The sequence below is a fragment of the Camponotus floridanus genome, unplaced genomic scaffold (assembly GCF_003227725.1).
Source record: "Camponotus floridanus strain SB8 unplaced genomic scaffold, Cflo_v7.5 scaffold112, whole genome shotgun sequence".
NCBI classification, from domain to species: domain Eukaryota; kingdom Metazoa; phylum Arthropoda; class Insecta; order Hymenoptera; family Formicidae; genus Camponotus; species Camponotus floridanus.
Genome location: NW_020229229.1, coordinates 533,755 through 555,433, shown reverse-complemented (window position 1 = coordinate 555,433; position 21,679 = coordinate 533,755). Strand labels below are relative to the sequence as shown.

Sequence of the window (21,679 nt, the reverse complement as noted above, 5' to 3'; positions counted from 1 at the left end):
CCAGCGGGGATGCAATTCACGCACATATGTATAAAGAAAACATAATTTCTATGATCACGCGTAGAAATGTCTCTTGAGAGGTTTGACTGTTTTTTACAACTTGTTATGCTAAGAACTCAAATTTTTGCTTTGTTTTTCTCCAAATTTCTTAATTGCGATTGTAATACATGTATGCTAAATGCGAGCTCATTATTCCCTTACGGCGGAAAGTTCAGTCATGACAAAGTAAACGCGGTATAGTGCGCGCTCCATATAATTATCACCCGATAATGAGAGATTGTCAGGTCGCTTCCGATTGATTAGAATAGACGATGCAATTGTGTGTGTGTCATGCGTTTGTCGGCTGATGCACGAACGTCCAGTTTCATTTTGCCGCACCAAATCCCATGAGCATGCAAGTAATTTAGCCTCTACTGCGATTAGAAAAATCGAGGTAAATAGCTATTTGACGAGCGTTCGACTGATTGTTTAATGACGACGTGATTTATCGATTAGAATCGTGAAACGCGTGTTAATAATGACGAATAATGTTACGCAATATTTATGCAAATAATAGAACAGACAGAATTGCTGGTTAACGACTGGGAAATAATAGAAAAACAATTCAATTTTATTGCATTCGTATATTGCTAAGAAAATATCGAAACAATTGAGCAGTATATCTAATAATGAGATACGAAATTAAATTATTTTCATACGTATGTGTGTTTGTTGAATGAAAGCTATAATTCTCTTTTTTTTGCAAAAATGCATAACGTGACAACCGACAACCATAGATTTCCAAACATATTCAATTTTTCGCTCTCAATCTAAGGTTAATTATATTTAATAAATATTTTCAAATAACTAAAAAATGTATAATAAAATGTAAAGAAATTATTAAAAGTTATTTTTATTCTAAGAAGATTTTTTACAAGTAAAATCTCAAAACTCTGTTAAAGATAAAATCATATCTAAAAGTTATCAAAAAATTATTTAGCTATATCTTCCTTAAATTTGATGTAAGAAAAAAATAGTAGAAAGAATAAAAGAGACAAGAAAATAATATAATTGTTATGCATCTTTTAAAATAATTGAATCCTTTTAAAACAATCATATTTCCAGATCAACGAAACAATAAAAAAACATATTCAAACGTGCTAATGAATCTGTAACAGAGAAAAAAATACGCAAAGCGTTTTCGGCTATGAATCGACGAGAAAAAAATCGACGATTTGCCGTGCACATGCTCGTTAAAGAAACGATGATAATTGAGCAAGCATCCTTCAACGGGAACCCAATGACATTTAGCGCAGTGTGACATGGTGATCTCGGGGAAGATGGTCTCTCCACGATGTCGATGTAGAGTGTGTTGTCTCTCCGCGTCCCCCTACGGTGACACATACACACGTACCCATACACACGCAGCTCTGTCGTTAAATCATGAATCCGTGTAAATCGCACGCGGCCCCTCTGTGTGTCCCATGTGCATCCTACTCGTGACATGGTGGCCATCGGTGCGTCAAACTAACGGTGGTGTTGGTAATGCCTTCAGGGGTATATATACGACGAGCGCTGCGGGGCTTGATAAACACTTGCCCATCAGCGATTACTGTTGCAGGATGTACACGTCACTGGTAAGCGTTAATTAAGAGGAAAAAGATTCGAAGTAAGGAGCAAGGAAGAGTCAACTCGTGCACTCCGATAGACCCGCGTGATAACACTCGTAGTCAGGTCGTGTGAATTTGGCGGTGCATTTCATGGCGATTCCCTGTGCGCGTTCTCCCGGTTGTTCTGTGAATTACGTTGTTGTAAGTGACACTTCGCGATTATTCGGCATAGCGTACCGAAAGCTCCGGGGGACTCGGATGTCGTTGGGTAGAACGAAGGGGCGAGACCGAAGGATAAGTAGCGTCTCCCGGAGGATCGGCGGTAAGGATATCGATCGATGCCGTCGGGAATACATCCCGAAATTTGTCATCTTCATGTAACGCGCATACGTTTTTAGATAGAAAATATTTGAACTTTTGTGACGAACAATACTTTCGGTGCAATACATTTTACCGAAAGTTAAAATAATTTTTTATTTTTTACAAAAACTTTAAGCTACGATAAGTTTTGTTGATAAGCTTTCAAATTGGAAAAATTGAAAAATATTAATAACGTTTGAGTAAATTCTAGCATAAGGACTAATTATTTCGATTTTTTACAGCGATATAATTGTAGAATTTCATGATAATAATAATAATTAACATTTTTGCAATAATATCCCGTGAGTTTGAACAATGTATTGTTTTGCGCTTCAATTCAAAACATCATTTTATTGTAATATCAGAATTGTCATCACCATACACAAATTAGACAATAAAGGTAATAATAATCAAAATATTGTATAAAATATTGTTATAGCGTAATATGACATTATAATCATTAATAATATTGTTCGTTTCATTCGAGGTGCGCCGTCTGACCTAATAACGCTGATACTACCGCGATTTCTGTCGTGTCTGACTCAAAACGGTATCACTACTGCGGCGCACGGCGCCCGTTTCTACTGATTCTCGCGAAACTTTTTCTCCATCACAATATCGTTCGATTTAATAATCAAACAATCAAGACAATTTTTAAAATTAAATCAGCAATAATTTCGATCACGACGAATAAACGCATCGTAATATTACGAAAATTCAAAAATTCTATACATATTTTCAAAATTGCTGCCACATACAGGATGTGCGCATTGTTTCTAATTTTCCTGAAACCGCCGTAGCTAAGTCATCGTTTTTACTAATCGTTCTACAGATCGTTTGTGAGAGACGGTTGAATATCTAAGTGGCGGTAACCATTAGCGCATTCTGCATAAACACTTGTGCAACGATGCGAACGTCAAAGAGGGAAACTGACGAAAAGGCTAATGTTCATCCGATGTTTATGCATCTGGAAACTTGCGAAGCGATGGTTGACTAAGATCGTTTACTTCTCTTTGTATTGCGATGTAACGTGTATTATATTAGCGGCTTGGATATATTTTATCGTTGTACAACGATATTAAATTATATTTACGCCGCGGGTACATTCTTGTCCGCGTAATCATCTCTTTAATTGAGATTCCATCTGATATCGATGAACGATAGGTCAATCCATAACAGAATTAATTAATTATCATCATTAATTATTCATCAAGGATAGATATTACTTTTACCCTCGACTCTGTGCTTACATTAAATCTTTCATAGATTCCATAACTTTTTATTTCAATGATCGATATCATATAATTTTGTAATGCCACATTTATATATAATTTCAAATAATTAATTAATTGGAAATTTCTATTTCTCATTAGCATATATATATTTAGTGAAAGTTACATTTATAAATGCAGGAAGCCAACACATTGATTAAATATTAAAATAAATGTAAAATCAATTAGGATAATCGTGACAATAAATTTATCTGCAAATATATTTCAATGATAAATTAGCAATAAATATGTTTAATGATCATTGTTAAACGAATAGCGATGTCATCATTTTTCATAATTTTCTAGACATAATTAATTTTATATATCATATGTTACATTATCATTAATATCGATTACATCGATTAAGCTTAAATTTTTTAGTTGAAAATTAAATGCGTTTTTGTGGAAAAACGCTTTATCACGATTAGTCTGATCATCCTTAAACTCAATATTCTTTTTTATCTCAATATTCTTGCAATATCCACCAGGTAATCTTGCTCGCATTGGCAGCGTGCGTCGCAGCAGCGCCTGCTGACGATGTGATACCGATCGTCAGTCAGAGTCAGGAGGGTCCTAATCCGGATGGATCCTACAAGTGGAATTACGAGACCGGCAACGGTATCAAGGCCCAAGAGGAAGGCCACCTGGAGAACGTTGGCAGCGAGGACGAGGCGATAGTAGCAGAAGGTGGTTTCAGTTACGCTAGCGACGATGGTCAATCGATCTCCCTAACGTACAAGGCCGACAAGGATGGCTTCCAGCCGGTGGGTGCTCATCTACCTACCACACCGGAAATTCCGCCGCTGATACAGAAGGCTCTCGAATGGATCGCGGCTCATCCGTCCAAGGATGACGAGAACCAGGTGTAAGTCCGCGACCGGCGCTACTGTCCAGTACGTTTGTGATCTCACGACCTTTCACGTAATTATCATGCCAACGCGAAGACGAACCACGATATACTCGATGATACCGGATGATGAGTGTTGCTGTGCCACCCTCGCCTTGTCCTCGCCCTCGAAGTTAACACAGAATACTCTGGTTCAAATTGTTGTAAATATTTATTGTACGTCTATGGATATATGTTATATGCAAACACATTTTTTTATTATTGTATTAATATACGATATGTATACTTATATGAAGATACGAGTATGCATCTATATGATTATGTAATTAACTCGTTGTTAGATATATGCCGGTACATTAAGAATAAATGTTGCATCCCAGGAGAGAAGCGTCTCTTCCTATTAATACGCCTGATCCTTTCGACGAAACATATGCGTATGAGATTCTCTCTCGAGCCCTTCAGGAAGGAAGGATGCGGGAAATTGTGCGGTTAGCATGATAGCGTCACTCTACTATCTTTTCGATGATTGAAAATTAAAAATTTTAATTTTTTTCCCTTTGAGATATAATAAAATTATGCGAATTTATTCGCACGTGCGCGAATAAATTAATCAATCATTGTCAGAAAATGTTTTTCAATTTATTCGTGTCGATTGTTTGCGAAATTTACACATCTCAGAAATACATAGCAGCTGAAGAGAGACCGTATTCGAGCAAGAACATAATATGTATAGATATAATAGATATTAGGACCATCTCAAGCGAGCTGATTTACGATAGAAAGTCGCATGGCTATTACTGTAAGATATTACATCGCTGTAAACACAGCTGCTGCGCGCGTCTTTATTACATACTCTCACACACACATCACATATAACGGACTTTGTTCGCTATCATTAATCAATCACGTAGAGTGGACAAAGACGCGCCTTATGTAAGCGTCGTATGAAGACCGCGAGTACTTTGATTACGTTCGTTTGGTACAATGAATATTTAGACAGCTTGTTTAACCGCTTTCGAGGTAATCATGATTCATATTTACATCTACTGCATTTATTATATATAAAAATCTATTAATTAATCTATTAATTTTTTTATATAAGTAATTTTGTTATAATTTAATTTAAATAAAGCGATCATATGTCGAAATAACATTATCCTCGTTTCAAGCAAAATTTTGACAGTAATTTAAAGATTATATCTTCCAGTATGTTTTAATAATACTGGGATTGGAGGTCAATAGGCTATAGAAGGTACAAGTTAATAAAAATGTTTCTTTCAAAATTGAAGAGCTGTCATTTCACGTTGATGCATGACAAATATAAACTAGCTTCGGCACGTTCTTTCCATGAATCTTTTCATCCCAAGCGATTTACGCCATTATCAATGATCAAACATTCGTCTACATATCAAGATCTGTTATCTTTCAAGAAGAATGGTACCGAGCGATCAAATCTTCAAAGCTGTCACTTCGTGCCGTGCCAAGTTGTGATGGACACAACATCAACACATTCCTTCCGTTGACTGCTTTCATCTTCTCTAAGATCAAATCAACGAATATCTCTACATGAAGAGATATATTATGTCTCAGACGAAATAATACTTGCTTGATATAATATTAGCATATGTAATCGTCATGGTGAGACACTGTAGATAATCTTGCGATGTCTTTTTCGCAGATTATCTATCCGAGAACTTTCTAAGAGGTCGTCATTGACAAGAGGCTCCAAGAGGAAGGAGGTGGAGGAACCGGAACCGATTATACTTCGCTCTCATTGAACTTTCACCGCGGGCGGTATGACACTCGTCATGTATAACCGTTTGGCGCGTGTGTCAAATTTGTTACAACATCACGTAACCGCGACTTACATAAATCTTCTTGGCGCAAACTCGTGTTTGAATCTTTTGCAAAGTTTATTCCCAAAAGAAAGAAATTGTATACAAGCATCGTATTTCCCAAAAGTGCAATTTCTTAAAAATTTATCGCTAGTTTGTGATTTCTTAGTCAAAATTTGATATAAGATTAAATTATATTATTTTATATAAAACTATCAATATTATCAAGATCATCAAGATCTTGATAATATCGTAATCGAAATATAAAATAAGATAATAAGATAAAAAATTGCGCAAGAGTGACTGGTGAATTTTATATAAATATTTCTAAAGTTAAAATATACTTGAATTAATTGAGAAAGATAGATTTAATTACGCATTATTTTTGATATTTAAAATTCAATAAAATATTTAAAACAGAACTTATATTAATGCCACACACTATATTAACATAACAGCATTCCTCCTAGCATAGATTTTATCATTTGTGGTTAGAGAAAGTGAAATTCTCTTTCCCGGTATACATTCCGGCATATTATAGTACACTTGCGCAAAACAAATGTCGCTTTTGTGTTATATATACCATCGTATTTCACAAATATTATAACAATTTCACGTTTGACAAAATATTAATCTGAATATGCATTAGGATGTATCGGTGATCGACGCGTTACTACCAGCGCGACTCATAATGTTTATTAATAGTTCCATAAATTCGATTATCCGGCCTCGATTAATTCCACCTATCGCAGTCTTATTTGCGCTCGCAATTCAACAAATACCGATTATGATCGTGCCGTCGAATCGAAATTACTGCCGCAATCAAGAAACATGATTCGCAGAATTTATAACCGAATTATGAAGCGGCCGCTTGGTATTAATTATCAAATTAAACGCGGTGGCACACGAATGTAATACACATATATGTACCTCCGTAAACAATTTAGTGTAATAATTGGCGTATGTGAATATTCCCGCAGACGAGCAATCCGTGTTTGTTTACACGCACATTCATTTTGATGATTATAATTCAGACAAAAAATGGGAATATTAAAAAGGGAAAAAATAAAATTAATTGAAAGAAATGAATTAAAAAATAAACAGCAAAAAGATGCGGAAAAGATTGATTTTGCTCATTTAATGAATATAAAAAAACACTGATTATTGTATAATTACTATAATATAGTGTGTAACATTATAATATAAGTAAGTAAATTATATCTTTTATTAATATAAACTTTAGATAGAAAAGAGAGAGGAATTCTATTATTTATATATATCCTATTATTATATATACAATATTTTAATAATTTATACATTTTTATCATTTATATAATATTGTATTTTTGATTTTTAATTATTTTGTTATTCACTCATTTATTTTTGTATTTTAATATGAAATTATTGTACTAATATGTATGTGTGTGTGCGTGTGTGCGTGTGCATGTGCGTGTAAACTTAACAAAACTGTTTCTTTCTACATTTCACTCGTAGTTTAATTGCTTAAGCTACCGCTATATTTGTATATCTGGTTTCGAAAAAGCGGTGTAGTTGATAATACGACAGCAAGAAACTCTCACTATCACTCACTTACATAACGATTTGTCTTTCTCTTTCACCGCAATGATCATTTCTGACCCAAATTTTTCTATTACCACAGTCATGTGTCCACACCTAACATGATGAGTTTGCTATTCTCACGTCCGATAGTCTCTCACAAAATGCTCTCACAAATAAGATAGATGAAGAATGCAGCTTATGTCGCGAAAGAGTAAATATCGACCTTCTCGATTACTTAACGATTAGAAAAGTGCCTCTATCGTCGAATAGATAGCAATATATTTTCGAATACATTTGGAAATATTTTTTTTACATTAAAAATTACATTAATAATAAATAATAAAAAATTTATAAAATATTTTTTAATATAGCTATTCTCGAATATATTCAAAATGTCTAATGGATTTATATTTACAAACTTGTACAAATTTATACATTATTAGTTCTAAAGTCCTTAGTTTATAAGATGTTTTAATCCTCTTTTTCTCTTAAATCAATAACTTTCTCTCCCCCCCCCTCTCTCTCTCTCTTTCTCTTTCTCTTCTCTGTCTTCCATTCTTGTATATTCTATTCTGTGCGGTAAGCCAATAGATAGGATCATTTAAATTATAGGCAAACAAGATAATTATGATATTAAAGCAAACATGTACAATGTATGTATGTGTATGTATGTGTGTGTGTATGAGACAACGTCATATTTTGCAATGTTATAATTAATAACATAATTACTTCTTAATAATCTGGTAATATATATTAAACAAGCTGTTATCAGTTTCAATAATTTTGTAACTGAGTTTATCCCTCTAACGAAACGTATCAATATCATATTTATCCCAGTTTATCACAATTATTCCAATTAATCGTACACAGCACGCGTGATTATTTCATCAAACACAGTGAATATACTCATAAGGAATCTACAATTAAATGATACGTTTATTCTCTCAGTATATAGGATTTTTATACAAATTTTTTAAATTTTTACATATGATGTTAAGCTAAATGTACAACTGAACCATGATCGTTCAACGTTATTTGTAGCAAAGGCTCATCAGCGATTACACTCTGTTTCTGTCCTCCTTAGAAGGGTGAGCGGCTATCCAGTCAAGAGCACGCTGGATGAGAGGCGGAATTTCCGGAGGGGGTGGCGGGGTCGGTAGATGCGCCCCTTGGAAAGTGGCGCCGTTCTCGTCTGCCACCCAGCCGAGATTAATCTTCTGTCCGTCAGGCGCGGTCCATGACGCCGAGCCATGCACCTCCTCAGCCTCTTTGTCCTTCTGGCCAAGATTCTTTTGTACGCCCCGCTCTTCGAAGGTTATCCCATTAGCGCTCTCCCATTTCGTGAAGAAGCTACCATCCGGGTTGATGTCCTGTTCCTGCTTGATGATGGCTATCGGCTCATTCGCTGCCGATATTATTGCCGCCAGGCTCAGCAGGATAATTACGTGCAGATTCATCCTGAGCGGGATCAGAGATTAGAGACTCGTCTAACGCTTGACTGCCGATCACACATCATATATGTCGTTCATTTATAATCTTATTTAAGACTCCCACTGCTACAATACTCGAGTTATGTCACTTTCCAAACAAGCAGTTTATATAAAAGTATAATCAAAAAATGCAATATTAAAAATGAAGAACTAAAAAATTGCAAATTTGTAATTTATAAAGATTTTGATAACTTGTAGTTTTACTCGCACTTTTATCTAGCAGATATAATTTTCTTTTGTAAAAGCTATAATTAGATATAATATGAGCAAGAAATATAATTTGGGTTTCAAATAATTTGGGAATTTATTAAACTTTCTCGGAAATTATATATATATATATATATATATATATATATATATATATATATGATACATATGACAATTATATGATTACGATAACGTACTTCGTGATTCAATTGGCAGACGACTTTAAGTTCTTACTTCAACTGTGCTTCGTTTTCCAGATATTACCTACAGTACTACTGACGGGCGTTTATCTATTGCATTCCCCTTTTATAGATAGAGGTATGCTGTACTATCGTCGGCGTATTGCTTCAAATGCCACTCGTTGATACCGGTTCGAACTTTATTATAGACTGAAGCGCTACAAAAGGAATGTTTTCTTTTACTTTTATACCACTATTCGGAATACGTATCGGCAATTTTAAATTTCTGCCACTACGCTTTCGACACATACGTGCAGACGCATACAAATACACTATCTCGTTAACATCAATATTTATCGCAACGAGTATATCGATTATTTTTTATAAGATTTACAAGAAAATAAATTACAAGAGCAATATAGCAAAATCTTGTATATGATTAAAGTGTAAAATTCATTTGAAATCTTTTAATCCGCAAACCATTATAAAAGCAAATGAAAAATTCAGCAACATTACATGTTGTTCGTGCACATTTCTATAATACAAAGAGGCAGATGGAGTTCAAGTATATGTTGCAAATACATGTAATGGTTTAACCTTTGAAACGCACTTTGTGTATCCACTCGTTTTTCCTCGGGATTCCTTTCGCGATCAATGTGCATTGCACTCAGGTGATTTTTTATTATTAACGCCGACAGCTGCGACGTATACGATGGGTCGTTGGAACATTTATATTCATTCGAGTCCTTTTGTGGCAATTTTCATGTACGTCCAGCTTTTTGTAGCTTCTCTCATATATAGTCTTTTATTAAACCGTTAATTACTCGATATCATTACTGACATTTTTCAAATATATTTTGTTTTAATGTTGAATTTTCTTGCATATTTGAAATCATTAAGTGTTATCTTTGCAAATATTAAAATTGGTTCTGAAATTTACTCTCTCCCACAATTCTCCGTCATCTTTTAGATACTTAGAAAGAAATGCAAAAATTGCGATTAAAACTAAATTAATTATAAAATTTATGTTTGTGGATTCAAAAAAGATAATTGTGAAAATGGTTTAAACTATACGAAGATTGAGGATATCAAATTAAAAACCTAGATGTATATTAAATACCTATTTAAATATTAAACATATATAATGAAATGAGTTCATTAAAATGATTTAATTATCGATTTAATTAAAATGTCGCGCAGTTTCTTCGTAATGGATGAAATAATTCATTCGATATTAAAGGATATAAAAAGTATTATATTTATAATATTTCACATATATACAGAAAGTCTATTTCTAACAGATGAACTTTTGCGTACAATTTTATAATTTCTGTATCAATTTTATTATGGCATTTAAATCTTTAAATACGCGCCATGTATTCAGTTCAATTGAGACAAAGAACATGTTGGCTTGACAAAAGCGATCGATACAGTTATTTATTAGCGAACGGTATAAGTAAATATCATTACGTGATGTTGTTACATAGAATTGTTATGTTTATTAGACATTTCATTTTAGTGAGTTCTCTAGTCACGTAATGCAGTTTCATTATTGACTATCGAATCTTGTCAGTTGCCGTAAATGCATTTGATACTCGGCGAAATATGCACGCACGCATGCAGAAATCACATAGCATTTCGTAAAAGGATGTGTCATTGAAATAGTAGCCGGAAATTTTCCATGACATTCTGCGTAATATAATAGTATGGCCATGCGAGTCATCAATTTTTTATTTGACTTATTATAAAAACGGATCTGTTGTCAGATCCTAGATTTTTGCTCCCGTTGAATGATGCAACATTCATTCTCCGAGAAGATGAATAAATTAAAAATATAAGGGAAGCAATAAATTGTATAATAACGAAAAACCAAAGATGTATTCGCAGTTTTTAACGTTTTAATGAGGCATGAAAAGAAAACGTTTTTAGTAACATAAACGCGCAACGTTGGCAAAAGTGGTATTCCCGCAAATTATTTAACATTTGCTGTATTTATGTCATGCTTTGCATTTACGATCAATGCACATATAAAGTGAGAACGCTTCTCCTCTGCTTTCTTCTCATTAAAATTATTCGTGTGTATGCAAGTGTGAAAGCTCGATAATCTAAATAACAGAGACGGAAAATGAATGCCAGTTGCAACGCGCGAGAAAAATAAATAATTCTCGTGAAAAATAAAAATCTACATGAAAAATATTCGCCAAAATATTTTAAGAACTACCTGTACTACTAATATTCCTTCTAGCTTCTTATGATCTTTATTTCTACAAAATCTATAACAATATAATAACATCTAATAAAAAATAATAAGTGCAATTTTAATATAAGATAAAATTTATATATACTTTTCATTGCGAATTATTAAATGTAAAAAATAAGTATACCAAAGGAATAAAGTTTGCTTAAGTTGCATTTATTATTCATACAATTTATAGAACATGGCATTGCGTACACGCTATCGTTAATTTCTAACAGAGAGAGAAGATCGGGGGATGGAAAGGATAAAGCTATCGAGATACAACAAGATTCCCAACTTGGGCAAAACGCTTTTATTTATATACAAAAATCACAAGTTAAGTATACGTATATACTATTAACGACCGACGTGCGTAAACGATTCGTACGCGCGTGTCGTTCTCATTTCTTGCGTGCGGAGGCGGTGCGCGTGCATCTCGGCACGGCATCGTTCCTCCCTGGTGAAACTGCTGAACAGTGCGCTTTATTTTCCATCTATACAAAAGTAAGATAAAGAATCATCTCGGGAGTATATTGCTTATTATATACCGGTGTCTCATGCCTTGTCTTCGTGTTACGTTGTATCCTCTAGATTAATATACCACACTATATTTATTTTTATGTTTGCGTCGAAAGCTCGGGGTCGGTTCTATCCATGGCAAGCTGGCTCGGAATCAGGTCACGTTTGAAGTAAAGTTGGGCTGATTAACCTGCAACACAAGGTAAACCGAAAGCGTGAGGATGGTGTCTGAAATATTTAACGGAGACAGGTTACAGAGTCATAGTATGTACGTTAACATAATTACACATAAGTAGAGAGACGCTTTATTGTTCCTTTATATATGTATGAAAATGAAAAGCGAAAGAGTATAGTATATATAAAATTAATTTTTAAAATATTAAAAGTTATACATATATATAAAATATATATAAATGGAAAATGTGCGTATAATAATAAGAAACTTGAAATGTGACGTATCAAGTAATGGAGAAATATATTTAGATCCATTTTAAAGTTATAGGATCGGCGATTTCGGAACGATCTATGGGAAACTGCACTATGGCCATTCGTGATTACGCTTCCGCATCGTAACTTTTGATGCGTTCGTTTCGCTAGAATTCGTTCCGCGCCTCGAACGATGGTGAATCTGAACAGGGCTATTATCGGCGAAATATGGAGCCTTTTCCAGCGCGTATCTCCAGTAACCAGATTCTACTCCGTAAAAGTGATTAAAGTACGCCGAAATTGTTTTCGTTCCTCGTGCACGGTCGCCACAAAGATATTTTCGGTTCACCGACGCGCCCGGATTCGACGGGCCAATTTCAATTTCGAGTTCAGAACTAAAGTGAATTACGACGCCACGAGCGAGTCTCGTAAGCTACTGTCGAGTCGCGATTGAGTAAACTGATTTACTCCGGTTTGTCGGAAACACAGAGGACGAGGCGTACGCTTAACGTACGGGAAAATTTAAATGGCTGCTTGATCAAAACGGGTCAAACGATCGGGATTGTCCGGCGTAAATCAATTTCGCGGCGGGATTTTTATCACCGGTTTATTTTACCCAAAAGTCGCGTGTGTCTTCTATTCTGCGGTAATTTGATTGTCGTTTTTCGTACGCGAGAAATCGCGTGCGGTCAAATTTCAGCCGACGACGAAGAAGAAAAATTGCGTGATTTAATCGTTAACTCTGGACAGAGGCGCTTCTTCCAATTATGAAATTAATTAAATCTCCGGTTGGGAACACAAAGAAACTTCATTTCTACCACGCAGCGCAACGTAGTCACACGAGTGATATCCCTTGGGGTAGAAATACCGTTTCAAACGCCCCGTACCTTTTGAAGTCCCACGTTTGATTATTAATCTTCCCTAATTGTATTCTCAGGCTCGCAATAATTCTCGTATACCTACTTCATGCGATTGTTTCACAACATATATTATTTCGTATTTTCGTCATCAATTTAAAATTCTTTTGTTTTTCTTTTTGCATTATGTAATTTTACTGAAGGCAAATTTTATTGAAAACTCTATTGATTAATTTATTGATAGAATGTTAAATCTTAATTAAATGTTGATTAATTAATAATTCTAATTAAACGTTGAAATATTAAAATGTTTATGTTTACATCCGCGATTCATGCATCATTAAAATGTGGCCGATAATCTTTAATATCTTTATCAATGTGTCGATCTCGCCGCGAAATAATTCGAAAATGATACAAGAAAATTTAAGGAAATTCAAAAGTCTTCATTATTTAATTACTATGACGAAACACCGGTCTCACCTCTTGGTGGTGGTCTCTGACCGCCATCGTCCTCTTCGGGATGAGCGGCGTTCCATTCGAGCGCCCTTTGGATTTCCGGAGGGATGGGCGGCGCCGTCGGGATATGGGAGCCTTGCACTTGGAAACCGTTCTCGTCCGCTACCCACGTGATACTGACCTGTTGGCCATCAGGCGCTACATACGCATCCTGGCCCTGCGAGACGACCGGCGTCTCGTTGTCCACTTGTTTCGGCTGGCCCGTTTCCTGATGACTTATCCCGTTGCTCGTCTCGAAACTAACGATGATGAAAATTAATGTAACAATATCCAATTGCATGTTCGAATCGTGAAATATTATTAATTTCGTGATTATATCCAGGCGACAATCTACCTCTTTAATTTATCATTCATATAATTTTTACATTCTAACTATTAAACTTATGAAACACGGTTTAATCAGAGTTAATCAGGAATTTACGTTTTATTCTTATGCGGGCGAAAAATATACCGGCATAAAAATAATAAATTCGAAAAGCGTCACGCGCTCACAGATGGTTCCTGAACAGTACACGAAGAAGAAAATAGAAACAGTCGAGGAAGAGAAGAGTCCTCGGCACAGTAGCAGCAACTGTTCCCACTCGCGCATAACAATGGAGTTATGCAGAAGGCAGATCATTTGTGGGCGACAATTGGCAGCTGTGCTAGCAAACCGGTGTCATCAGGTACCTGATATATGCAGGCATCTGCCGACCTTCCCTGTATCTATTGTCTTCCTAATGTACGATCCGTAGGCGAAAAAGGATACAAATGTCCGCGTGGGTGTGTTGCGCGGAATATTTACAGAGGATTTTCGCCAAGTCATTGATTTGCTAATGAATTAATTTATCGATGACATTACTTGACCGATGAAGAAAAGAGAAATCTCGATGAAATATTTTGACATTATCTGTGTTTGTCTTATTAAATTAAATGATGTTCCTTTAATTGATCGTCGGTTATTAAAATTAAGAAATTTTTCAGAAATACATATAAAGTTTAACGACACAACTTACTTATTAACGTAATTGCCATCGAAGCCGACTTCGAGCTGCTGAGACGTGATTACCGCATCCTTGTCCGCGCCACCCGGCGGCCCTCTTTGTGGTGCGCTCAATGTGCCTGTCGTACAAAGTACGACCGCCAACAACACCTGTCAATAATTATCTTAAGTCAGTTACTTGGATCTTGTTGAATAAATTATTAGATAATAATATTGTCTGTTAAGAGAAAAGGAGGAGTATCCTCTTGTCCAAAATAATATTTTTGTCAACAAATATATATATGAGCGCGAAAAAATGGCGCTTCGTTGAAAGTCATAGTTGGAACTTGTGGAATTCGAACTCATCGCGCTTTGTAAGCGTGGAAAATTCGCTGTTGCCTCACGTCGCGTTATAGTCGCGCGCGTAATGTCGCTTTAATGTCTCAATGCCGGCGGGCCGTAAATGTGCGAGCGCGTGGTTTTATTGTCGCGTCGAATGAGTAATTTTCACGATCCCATAATAACGATGCATCACAGTGGAATTTTCGCGCAAAAAATGACGAAACAAGAAGAAAAAAAGAGTCGCTACGATGTAATTATGTTAATCGCATTCAACGAATTGTTAAACAATCGATGGATTAAACTGCAAATGCCTTTGAAAATCAATGCGAATTTCAACGATGACGATGATTCATTTCGAAATCATCGTAAAATTGATAATCGTATTGATAAGCGTATTTCCAAATTCATGTGTGTCGCGAGAATAGACGGGAAGATATCGCGAACAATGATGTGTCGATCTCTTTGATGCTGTATCAGTAAAATCTTTTGTTTGTTCAAATATTTATAAAAGTCGTGAAAGTATAGATTGACGAGTGAAGTCAATTGTACATGTCTATTTGTATATATTATATATATAGATATGTATATGTATATACATACGGGGCACGATTGCAAAGGGCAACGGAGGATGATAATGCTTAGAAACTGCAAGGCGCAGTTACGTCAATTGCAAATGACATTATGAAATACAGCATGTAATGACAAAACGAAAGTGGTGCCGAGCAACGCGCCCGTTTTTCTGTACGAACACGAAGTGAACGTGTAATTTCATTCACGAACTTCAATCTAACCGACAACCAGAATCACATCGTGTCAGAAATGTCAACTGATCTTAATTAGTTACTCATCTTATTGCTGCATTATTTTAAAAATTAAAATTTAAAGTATATTATAATCACGCATATACTAATATAAAAAAAGAAAAAAAGATCATTTTAAAAGAATAGAATTAAAATTGATAAGTACCAGCATACTAATAAATGTTATAATTACATGTATATAAGTGTTACATGTAATTGTAATTTAAAATTTTTCTTTATCCAATTTTTTATATTTTAATTTTAATTGCTTCTTATATATAAATTCGCAAAATAATACATTAACCTTTTTACACGAAATAATAATGATAAAATTGGCTTATAATAATATTATGATCGACAAACTATTTTTAAGCTCATTATATAAAAGATATCGTTTCTATCCATATAAAGCGGATATTCGTGAATTTTAAGCTCTCGCAGTTAATTCCAATTAATAATAGTTGGCGTACTCTCTCTCTCTTCCTCTCTTTCTATGTGAATTTCAACTCAGTTAAATTTTTAAATTCCCATTCAAGCATATGACTGCCATACAATGAAATGTGCATCGGAGGATCGTTGATTTTCCAGTAATCGAATAACGAGCGATTAAAGAGCCACACCGATAAAGCCTGTAGATTAACGAAGCTGTCATGTATAATTTACAATCTATGATTTTCATGCGATCGTTCACACTTTAATCCTATCAAACAGAAGAAAAAATTATCAAATTTGCTTAGTCACCTCAATTCTTGCAAAATATATTATATCTTAAAGATTTTTATTCAAATCTGAAATTATAATTATCTCAAAATTTTTGCTTTTCTCCAAAAAAAAAAAATAAAAATCTGTAAATATTTTAAGAAAATATAATTAAAACTGCTATAAAAGTTAATTAAAAAAAAACTTTTAATTCCCTTTTCATTTCGCGAATAAGGAAGCCGATGCTTTGAAGGTGCACACGAACGAGTCTTTTACGAGAAATTTTCGTCGAGAAAAATACTTATGGGAACATGTTTCTATATCGGAGATGGGCTCTCCCGTTAGCCGGTCAACCGGAGATTGCTAATTACCTCTCGATACATGTAATTTTGAGGGAGGTAGAAGGTCGGCGTCGTTAATGATCGTTACAACGCATTTCGAGGCATCGCGAGACTTCATGCAAGATCTTTTCTCTTTCTTTGCGGTTGCAAGCGTCTCAAGATTATTTCACACTTCGCGTTCGCGTAATTGTCTCGACGAACGAATCTAAGATCCTAATTGACCGGCAAATCCGTTATTAAGCCATCGGGAAAAATGACACAAAATTAGAAAATCACATCGTCATTGCAAAGAGCGAGACGTGGAGAGGATCATGTAATAGCATCGTGTAGATGCACCGATTCTATGTAACGAGTAATACATGACGAATTATGAAAGAGAGAGAGACGTTTCTAGCGTCTAAGGTCGCAGGATCATGCAGGAAACTCTCCTTTGAAGCGCATGTGTCTGATATTGGATTTCTCTCCAGCTGATTTTAATAATCGGCAAGATTGTATAATAGTTCTCAATATATAAGGTTGTTTATCGGATACAAACATCGTAGTTGCGTATATTATATATATAATGATGTGAGTTTAGGACGATAATTGAGTTTAGCTAAAGATTTTCTATTATAAACGACTATAAATAAGACCGTTTTCGTCAACAGAAAAAAAAGCGAGACTCGAATTTCCTTGCGTGCCAAGTCTGAAAGTATTCCTTAAATTTTGTTCGAAAACCGAAGGCTACTAACTGCGGCATTGGAGTTTCGTGTTTGCCTCTAGGTAGGAGATTGTTAATAATGTTGATCTTTGTAGCAAGCTTGATTACAGTAACTACGGTAATCAAGTTCGCGTTTCGTAAGTCTAGGATGCTGCAATTTGAAAACAATCTCGTGGAGGAGCCGATCGTGCTAAAGGACGGTAATAAAATATGATTAGAGAGATATAAGATAGCAATCTTTTCCTTTTTCTAGCGTCACTTTCATTGAAGATTATCGGGAAACCGATACACCTTGCGCTCGACGAGCTGACATTGAGGATTCCAATTTCAATGACATTCTACGTCGAGCTGGAATACGGATACGCGCTTCCGTAGTGTATCAAACGTTCTCGATTTGCCTTGAGAATGTGCGCGTTTATGCATGCATATGAGTGTTAAAAATTCGTTCGTGTTAAAAAATCTCAAAATATTTTTGCATTAAAAATTGTTTGCATTAAAATATGTTTGAAAACTTCTCTACGTAAAATCGTAAAATCATTCGTTCCATAACCTGTAGCAAACATAAAATATGCATAATATACATTTGAAATTTGCATTTTAATATGTAAATATGATGTAAATAGAATTTGTCAATAATGTGGCTATATCTGTAGTTATTTTTGCACAAATTTTGTAACATTCTAAAATAATCATAATTAACAGAATAATTAATCATGTAAATAACGCAATTATATCGTCTCATTTTCTTAATAAAACGGATCATCAGAAATAATGCGTGCGCGTATCGATCAGCGTTTTGCGAAAATGCATGTGCAATTATCATTTGTAAAGAAGTATCGCCAAAAGTACGTTGTTTAATACAACTTCCATCAAGTGTTCCATTTATTACGACAATTATATTCGCAATTCTAATTTATTCGGTATGTATGCCATATATCACGCATTCCTGGTGCGTAACTTGCCTTACGCATGATGAATGATACTCGAAATGACTGTTAAAATTATTATTACCGATAATATAATGTTACGGAGCAACCCTCATGGAACAAAAACGCGATATTAGAGTCATTTTAGCATAAAATAGAATCATTAGAAGCGACACGGATCCTCGAATTAGACGGTGAGGAAGACGACGCCATTACAAAACAGTGAAGAAATTAGGATAAAAGACAAACTGACGTGCGATAAGTAACATAAAAGTATAATAAAATATCGCGATAATAAAATCGCGACACAAATATATTTTTCTTTACTGTTTTTTTTATTAAGAAAAAAAGATTTTTATAAAATGTATATTTTACTTAAAATTCAAGTGTTGTGTATGCAAGATTATTAATACGCAAGATTAATACGACCTGACATGTATTATCCCATTAGCGGCTAAATCTGGCTGTCTGACTCCAATCTTATGATTTATGCATGTAACATCCAGAATCAGACAGCCAGATTTAGGTGAGAATAAGATCTATTGAACAAACACAAGTTTTCGTGAAACGTATTTGTACTCTTATACAATTCTTGAGATATAAATGTTAACATTGAATATCAAAGCTTCTACCTTTTGACGCAAATTGTCTTATTTTCATTTTTACTAGAGGATAATACATTTTTATACAAGATTTTATGTAAAATTTTATGCAAAAAAGACGCGCGCGTTTCTGATATGTAACTTATAAATGCATTTATTCAATTTGCAAAACGCATTTTCGAATGTCGAATATAGTGATATTTCGAAGCTTTGAAGAATTTTTTCTCCGGTTTCGTGCGCATGATATGATGCATACGTATGCGATAGGCATGTCGCTCTCGTGATAGCGAGCAGCTAACAGCTATGCGTATTTCATATTTACTAATATACGGAAAGCGTGCCGGAAAAATTGCCGAAGTCGCACAAAGTTTATCGGTTCATTTCCGCGAACGGCTTCTCGTGAAAAATTCTGCTGATATCGGACGCCCGCGCCAGAGAAGAGGATCTCGAATGGCGTTTGAATTTATTCTCCGAGCGGACGAGTAAATGCAAGCACGAAAAGTATTTTTCTTATAATAACTCGCTGAAAAAGCGATCTAACGTTCCTTCCATTATCGATAAGTTGGCTCTCTGTTCGTATTCAATGCAAGCACGAAATCTATGCGAGCTATAACATTGATCGTTCAATGCGCAATAATTTTTTCCCTTAAATTATGAATTTGATGGACTATGAACTATGTCGTTTGTAAAATAATAAAAGAAGATAATTATAAAACTTGGAGAAAGTTATCTATAGAAAGTTATCTATAGAAATATTTCAATTTTTCAACATCTTTTTGACTCTTTATGTTTCTCATCTCGAAGCCGACATCAAACTAATGAGGATAAAAATACTTTCTTCCGCGTATGATGAATGACTTTTTTCATGTTTATAATATATAATTTTTTAGTATTTATTTTCTTTTATTATTTTACAATGAATATATAAATGCGCCGTTTGCAGTTCAATTTTTTTGGATTCGGATGATAAAATACGTGCAATATTTTCTTTAAGTCTGAATAATTAGTAATTGATAGCTTATCGCGGCATACTTAGTTCTATTGCAACACGATCCTCTTGGCTCGACAGTTAATTATACAAGTGCATAACGTCAAAGACGATGCAATGTGAAACTTGCGCAACTTGAACGTCTCACCGTAATGTCATCCCGTATCGCCGGCGACAAATCGCGCATGAAGTTCGAAGGCTGTTGGTCCGACTCTAGACTTAAACTAATCTCGTGACAGCAAAACGTCTTCTCGCCTGAGGGACCTGACATTCGTTGTTACCTAACGCAAACGCGATTCCGCGTATGATGAATGACTCGAAATTTCCAAGACCCGATTCTCTCTAGTTTCCTAGTTTCCACGACGTACCATCGCAAGGCGAAAGAGGACCCGCGCGGACATAACGATATCCGACAGCTCGCGGGAAAACGATGCGATCCTGACTGGATTCAACAGCGAACAACCGCGCCTGACGAGTGTGTTATACGCGTGTGTTGTACCTACCTTAATAGTATACATAATCTCTGTCACACACGGATGTCCGACGATCAGAAGAGTCTTCTTGCTTGAGATGCAGATGGGTTGGTGGTACTTGTGCTTCTTCGTCAGATGCTTCGGCTCTTTATATACACGACAGTGCCAACGTGGTGCAGTGAAAGGGGTCATCCCTGCCCTCTCTTCACAATACACTTCTTCTTCTGGCCAGTGCATCTTCGGAAAAATGCCTGGAATGAATCAGGAGTCGAGACACCGTTCTTTTTTTTCACTCACTCACTCACGTCGGTTCTTTCCCTCCCCCCTCCACGTGTCGGAGCACATGAACGGTGGAGATTGATTCCGGTATGTTCCTCGCGATCGGACATCCGGTCCATATACTTCACGAGAAGGGAGACATAAAATATGATGAGGATCTCCCACCTCATACAAATATTCTTTTTATTAAAAATTAAATGAATGTTAAAAGAGAAAGAGATGTCATTATCAATAGAAACAATGTAGAGATAAATATTTCTTGACATGTATTTTAAAGATATGTTAATATTGTTCATTATTTAAATTTGTCAATTTTTTTAATGAGAAAAATAAGAAAAATTTTATTCTTAATTTTAGCTAAGTATATAAGAAATATGTGTATAAAACTTCCTAAATTGTATATATAATATATTAATTTAATAACATTAAAATAAACATTAAAATACATTTAAAAATACGTTAATTTAATAACATTAAAATAAACATTAAAATAAACATTAAAATACATTTAAAAATACATTAATTTGCAAAATTGCAAAATCTGCGATAAAATTCAATGCCTTTGGGGTTTCTTTCTATTTTTTTTCTCGAAAAACGATTAATATTGAAATCTATTATAATTTATTTATATACAAATTTTTTTTAAAAGATTAGTCAGGATTTTAAAATCATTTTT

At 34.8% G+C, this 21,679-nt stretch overlaps 3 protein-coding genes across 4 annotated transcripts; 1 reads left to right on the top strand and 2 right to left on the bottom strand.

The window, feature by feature from the left end:
* Positions 1–1,437: 1,437 nt before the first annotated feature.
* On the top strand, positions 1,438–4,451 carry LOC105249566 (endocuticle structural glycoprotein SgAbd-4). Its single transcript, XM_011255125.3, has 2 exons — positions 1,438–1,616; positions 3,709–4,451. Exons 1-2 carry the CDS (start codon positions 1,464–1,466, stop codon positions 4,087–4,089), a joined length of 534 nt encoding a protein of 177 aa, XP_011253427.2. The 5' UTR covers positions 1,438–1,463; the 3' UTR covers positions 4,090–4,451.
* Positions 4,452–8,375: 3,924 nt separating this feature from the next.
* On the bottom strand, positions 8,376–9,531 carry LOC105249567 (endocuticle structural glycoprotein SgAbd-8). Of its 2 annotated transcripts, none has more exons than XM_011255127.2 (2): positions 9,394–9,435; positions 8,376–8,920 (listed from the first exon to the last, which is right to left on the bottom strand). In XM_011255127.2, the coding sequence occupies exon 2, from the start codon at positions 8,917–8,919 to the stop codon at positions 8,521–8,523; it is 399 nt and encodes a 132-aa protein (XP_011253429.1). In that variant the 5' UTR covers position 8,920; positions 9,394–9,435; the 3' UTR covers positions 8,376–8,520. The 2 variants fall into 2 exon arrangements, with proteins under 2 accessions (XP_011253429.1, XP_011253428.1); XM_011255126.2 differs by having other exon boundaries at positions 8,377–8,920; positions 9,357–9,531.
* Positions 9,532–11,864: 2,333 nt separating this feature from the next.
* Positions 11,865–20,957, bottom strand: LOC105249568 (endocuticle structural glycoprotein SgAbd-8). Its single transcript, XM_011255128.3, has 4 exons — positions 20,755–20,957; positions 14,888–15,024; positions 13,857–14,131; positions 11,865–12,283 (listed from the first exon to the last, which is right to left on the bottom strand). Exons 1-4 carry the CDS (start codon positions 20,914–20,916, stop codon positions 12,279–12,281), a joined length of 579 nt encoding a protein of 192 aa, XP_011253430.2. The 5' UTR covers positions 20,917–20,957; the 3' UTR covers positions 11,865–12,278.
* Between the last annotated feature and the right edge of the window lie 722 nt (positions 20,958–21,679).

Bases quoted from the DNA above. Each gene is read 5' to 3' on its own strand.
- LOC105249568 (XM_011255128.3), bottom strand. From the start codon at position 20,916: ATGACCCCTTTCACTGCACCACGTTGGCACTGTCGTGTATATAAAGAG. The intron at 15,025-20,754 runs GTAGGTACAACA...AATTATTGACAG, and splicing joins AGATTATGTATACTATTAAG to GTGTTGTTGGCGGTCGTACT. The intron at 14,132-14,887 runs GTAAGTTGTGTC...CATCATCGTTAG, and splicing joins GATGGCAATTACGTTAATAA to TTTCGAGACGAGCAACGGGA.
- LOC105249567 (XM_011255126.2), bottom strand. From the start codon at position 8,919: ATGAATCTGCACGTAATTATCCTGCTGAGCCTGGCGGCAATAATATCG.
- LOC105249566 (XM_011255125.3), top strand. From the start codon at position 1,464: ATGTGCATCCTACTCGTGACATGGTGGCCATCGGTGCGTCAAACTAAC. The intron at 1,617-3,708 runs GTAAGCGTTAAT...AATATCCACCAG, and splicing joins GCAGGATGTACACGTCACTG to GTAATCTTGCTCGCATTGGC.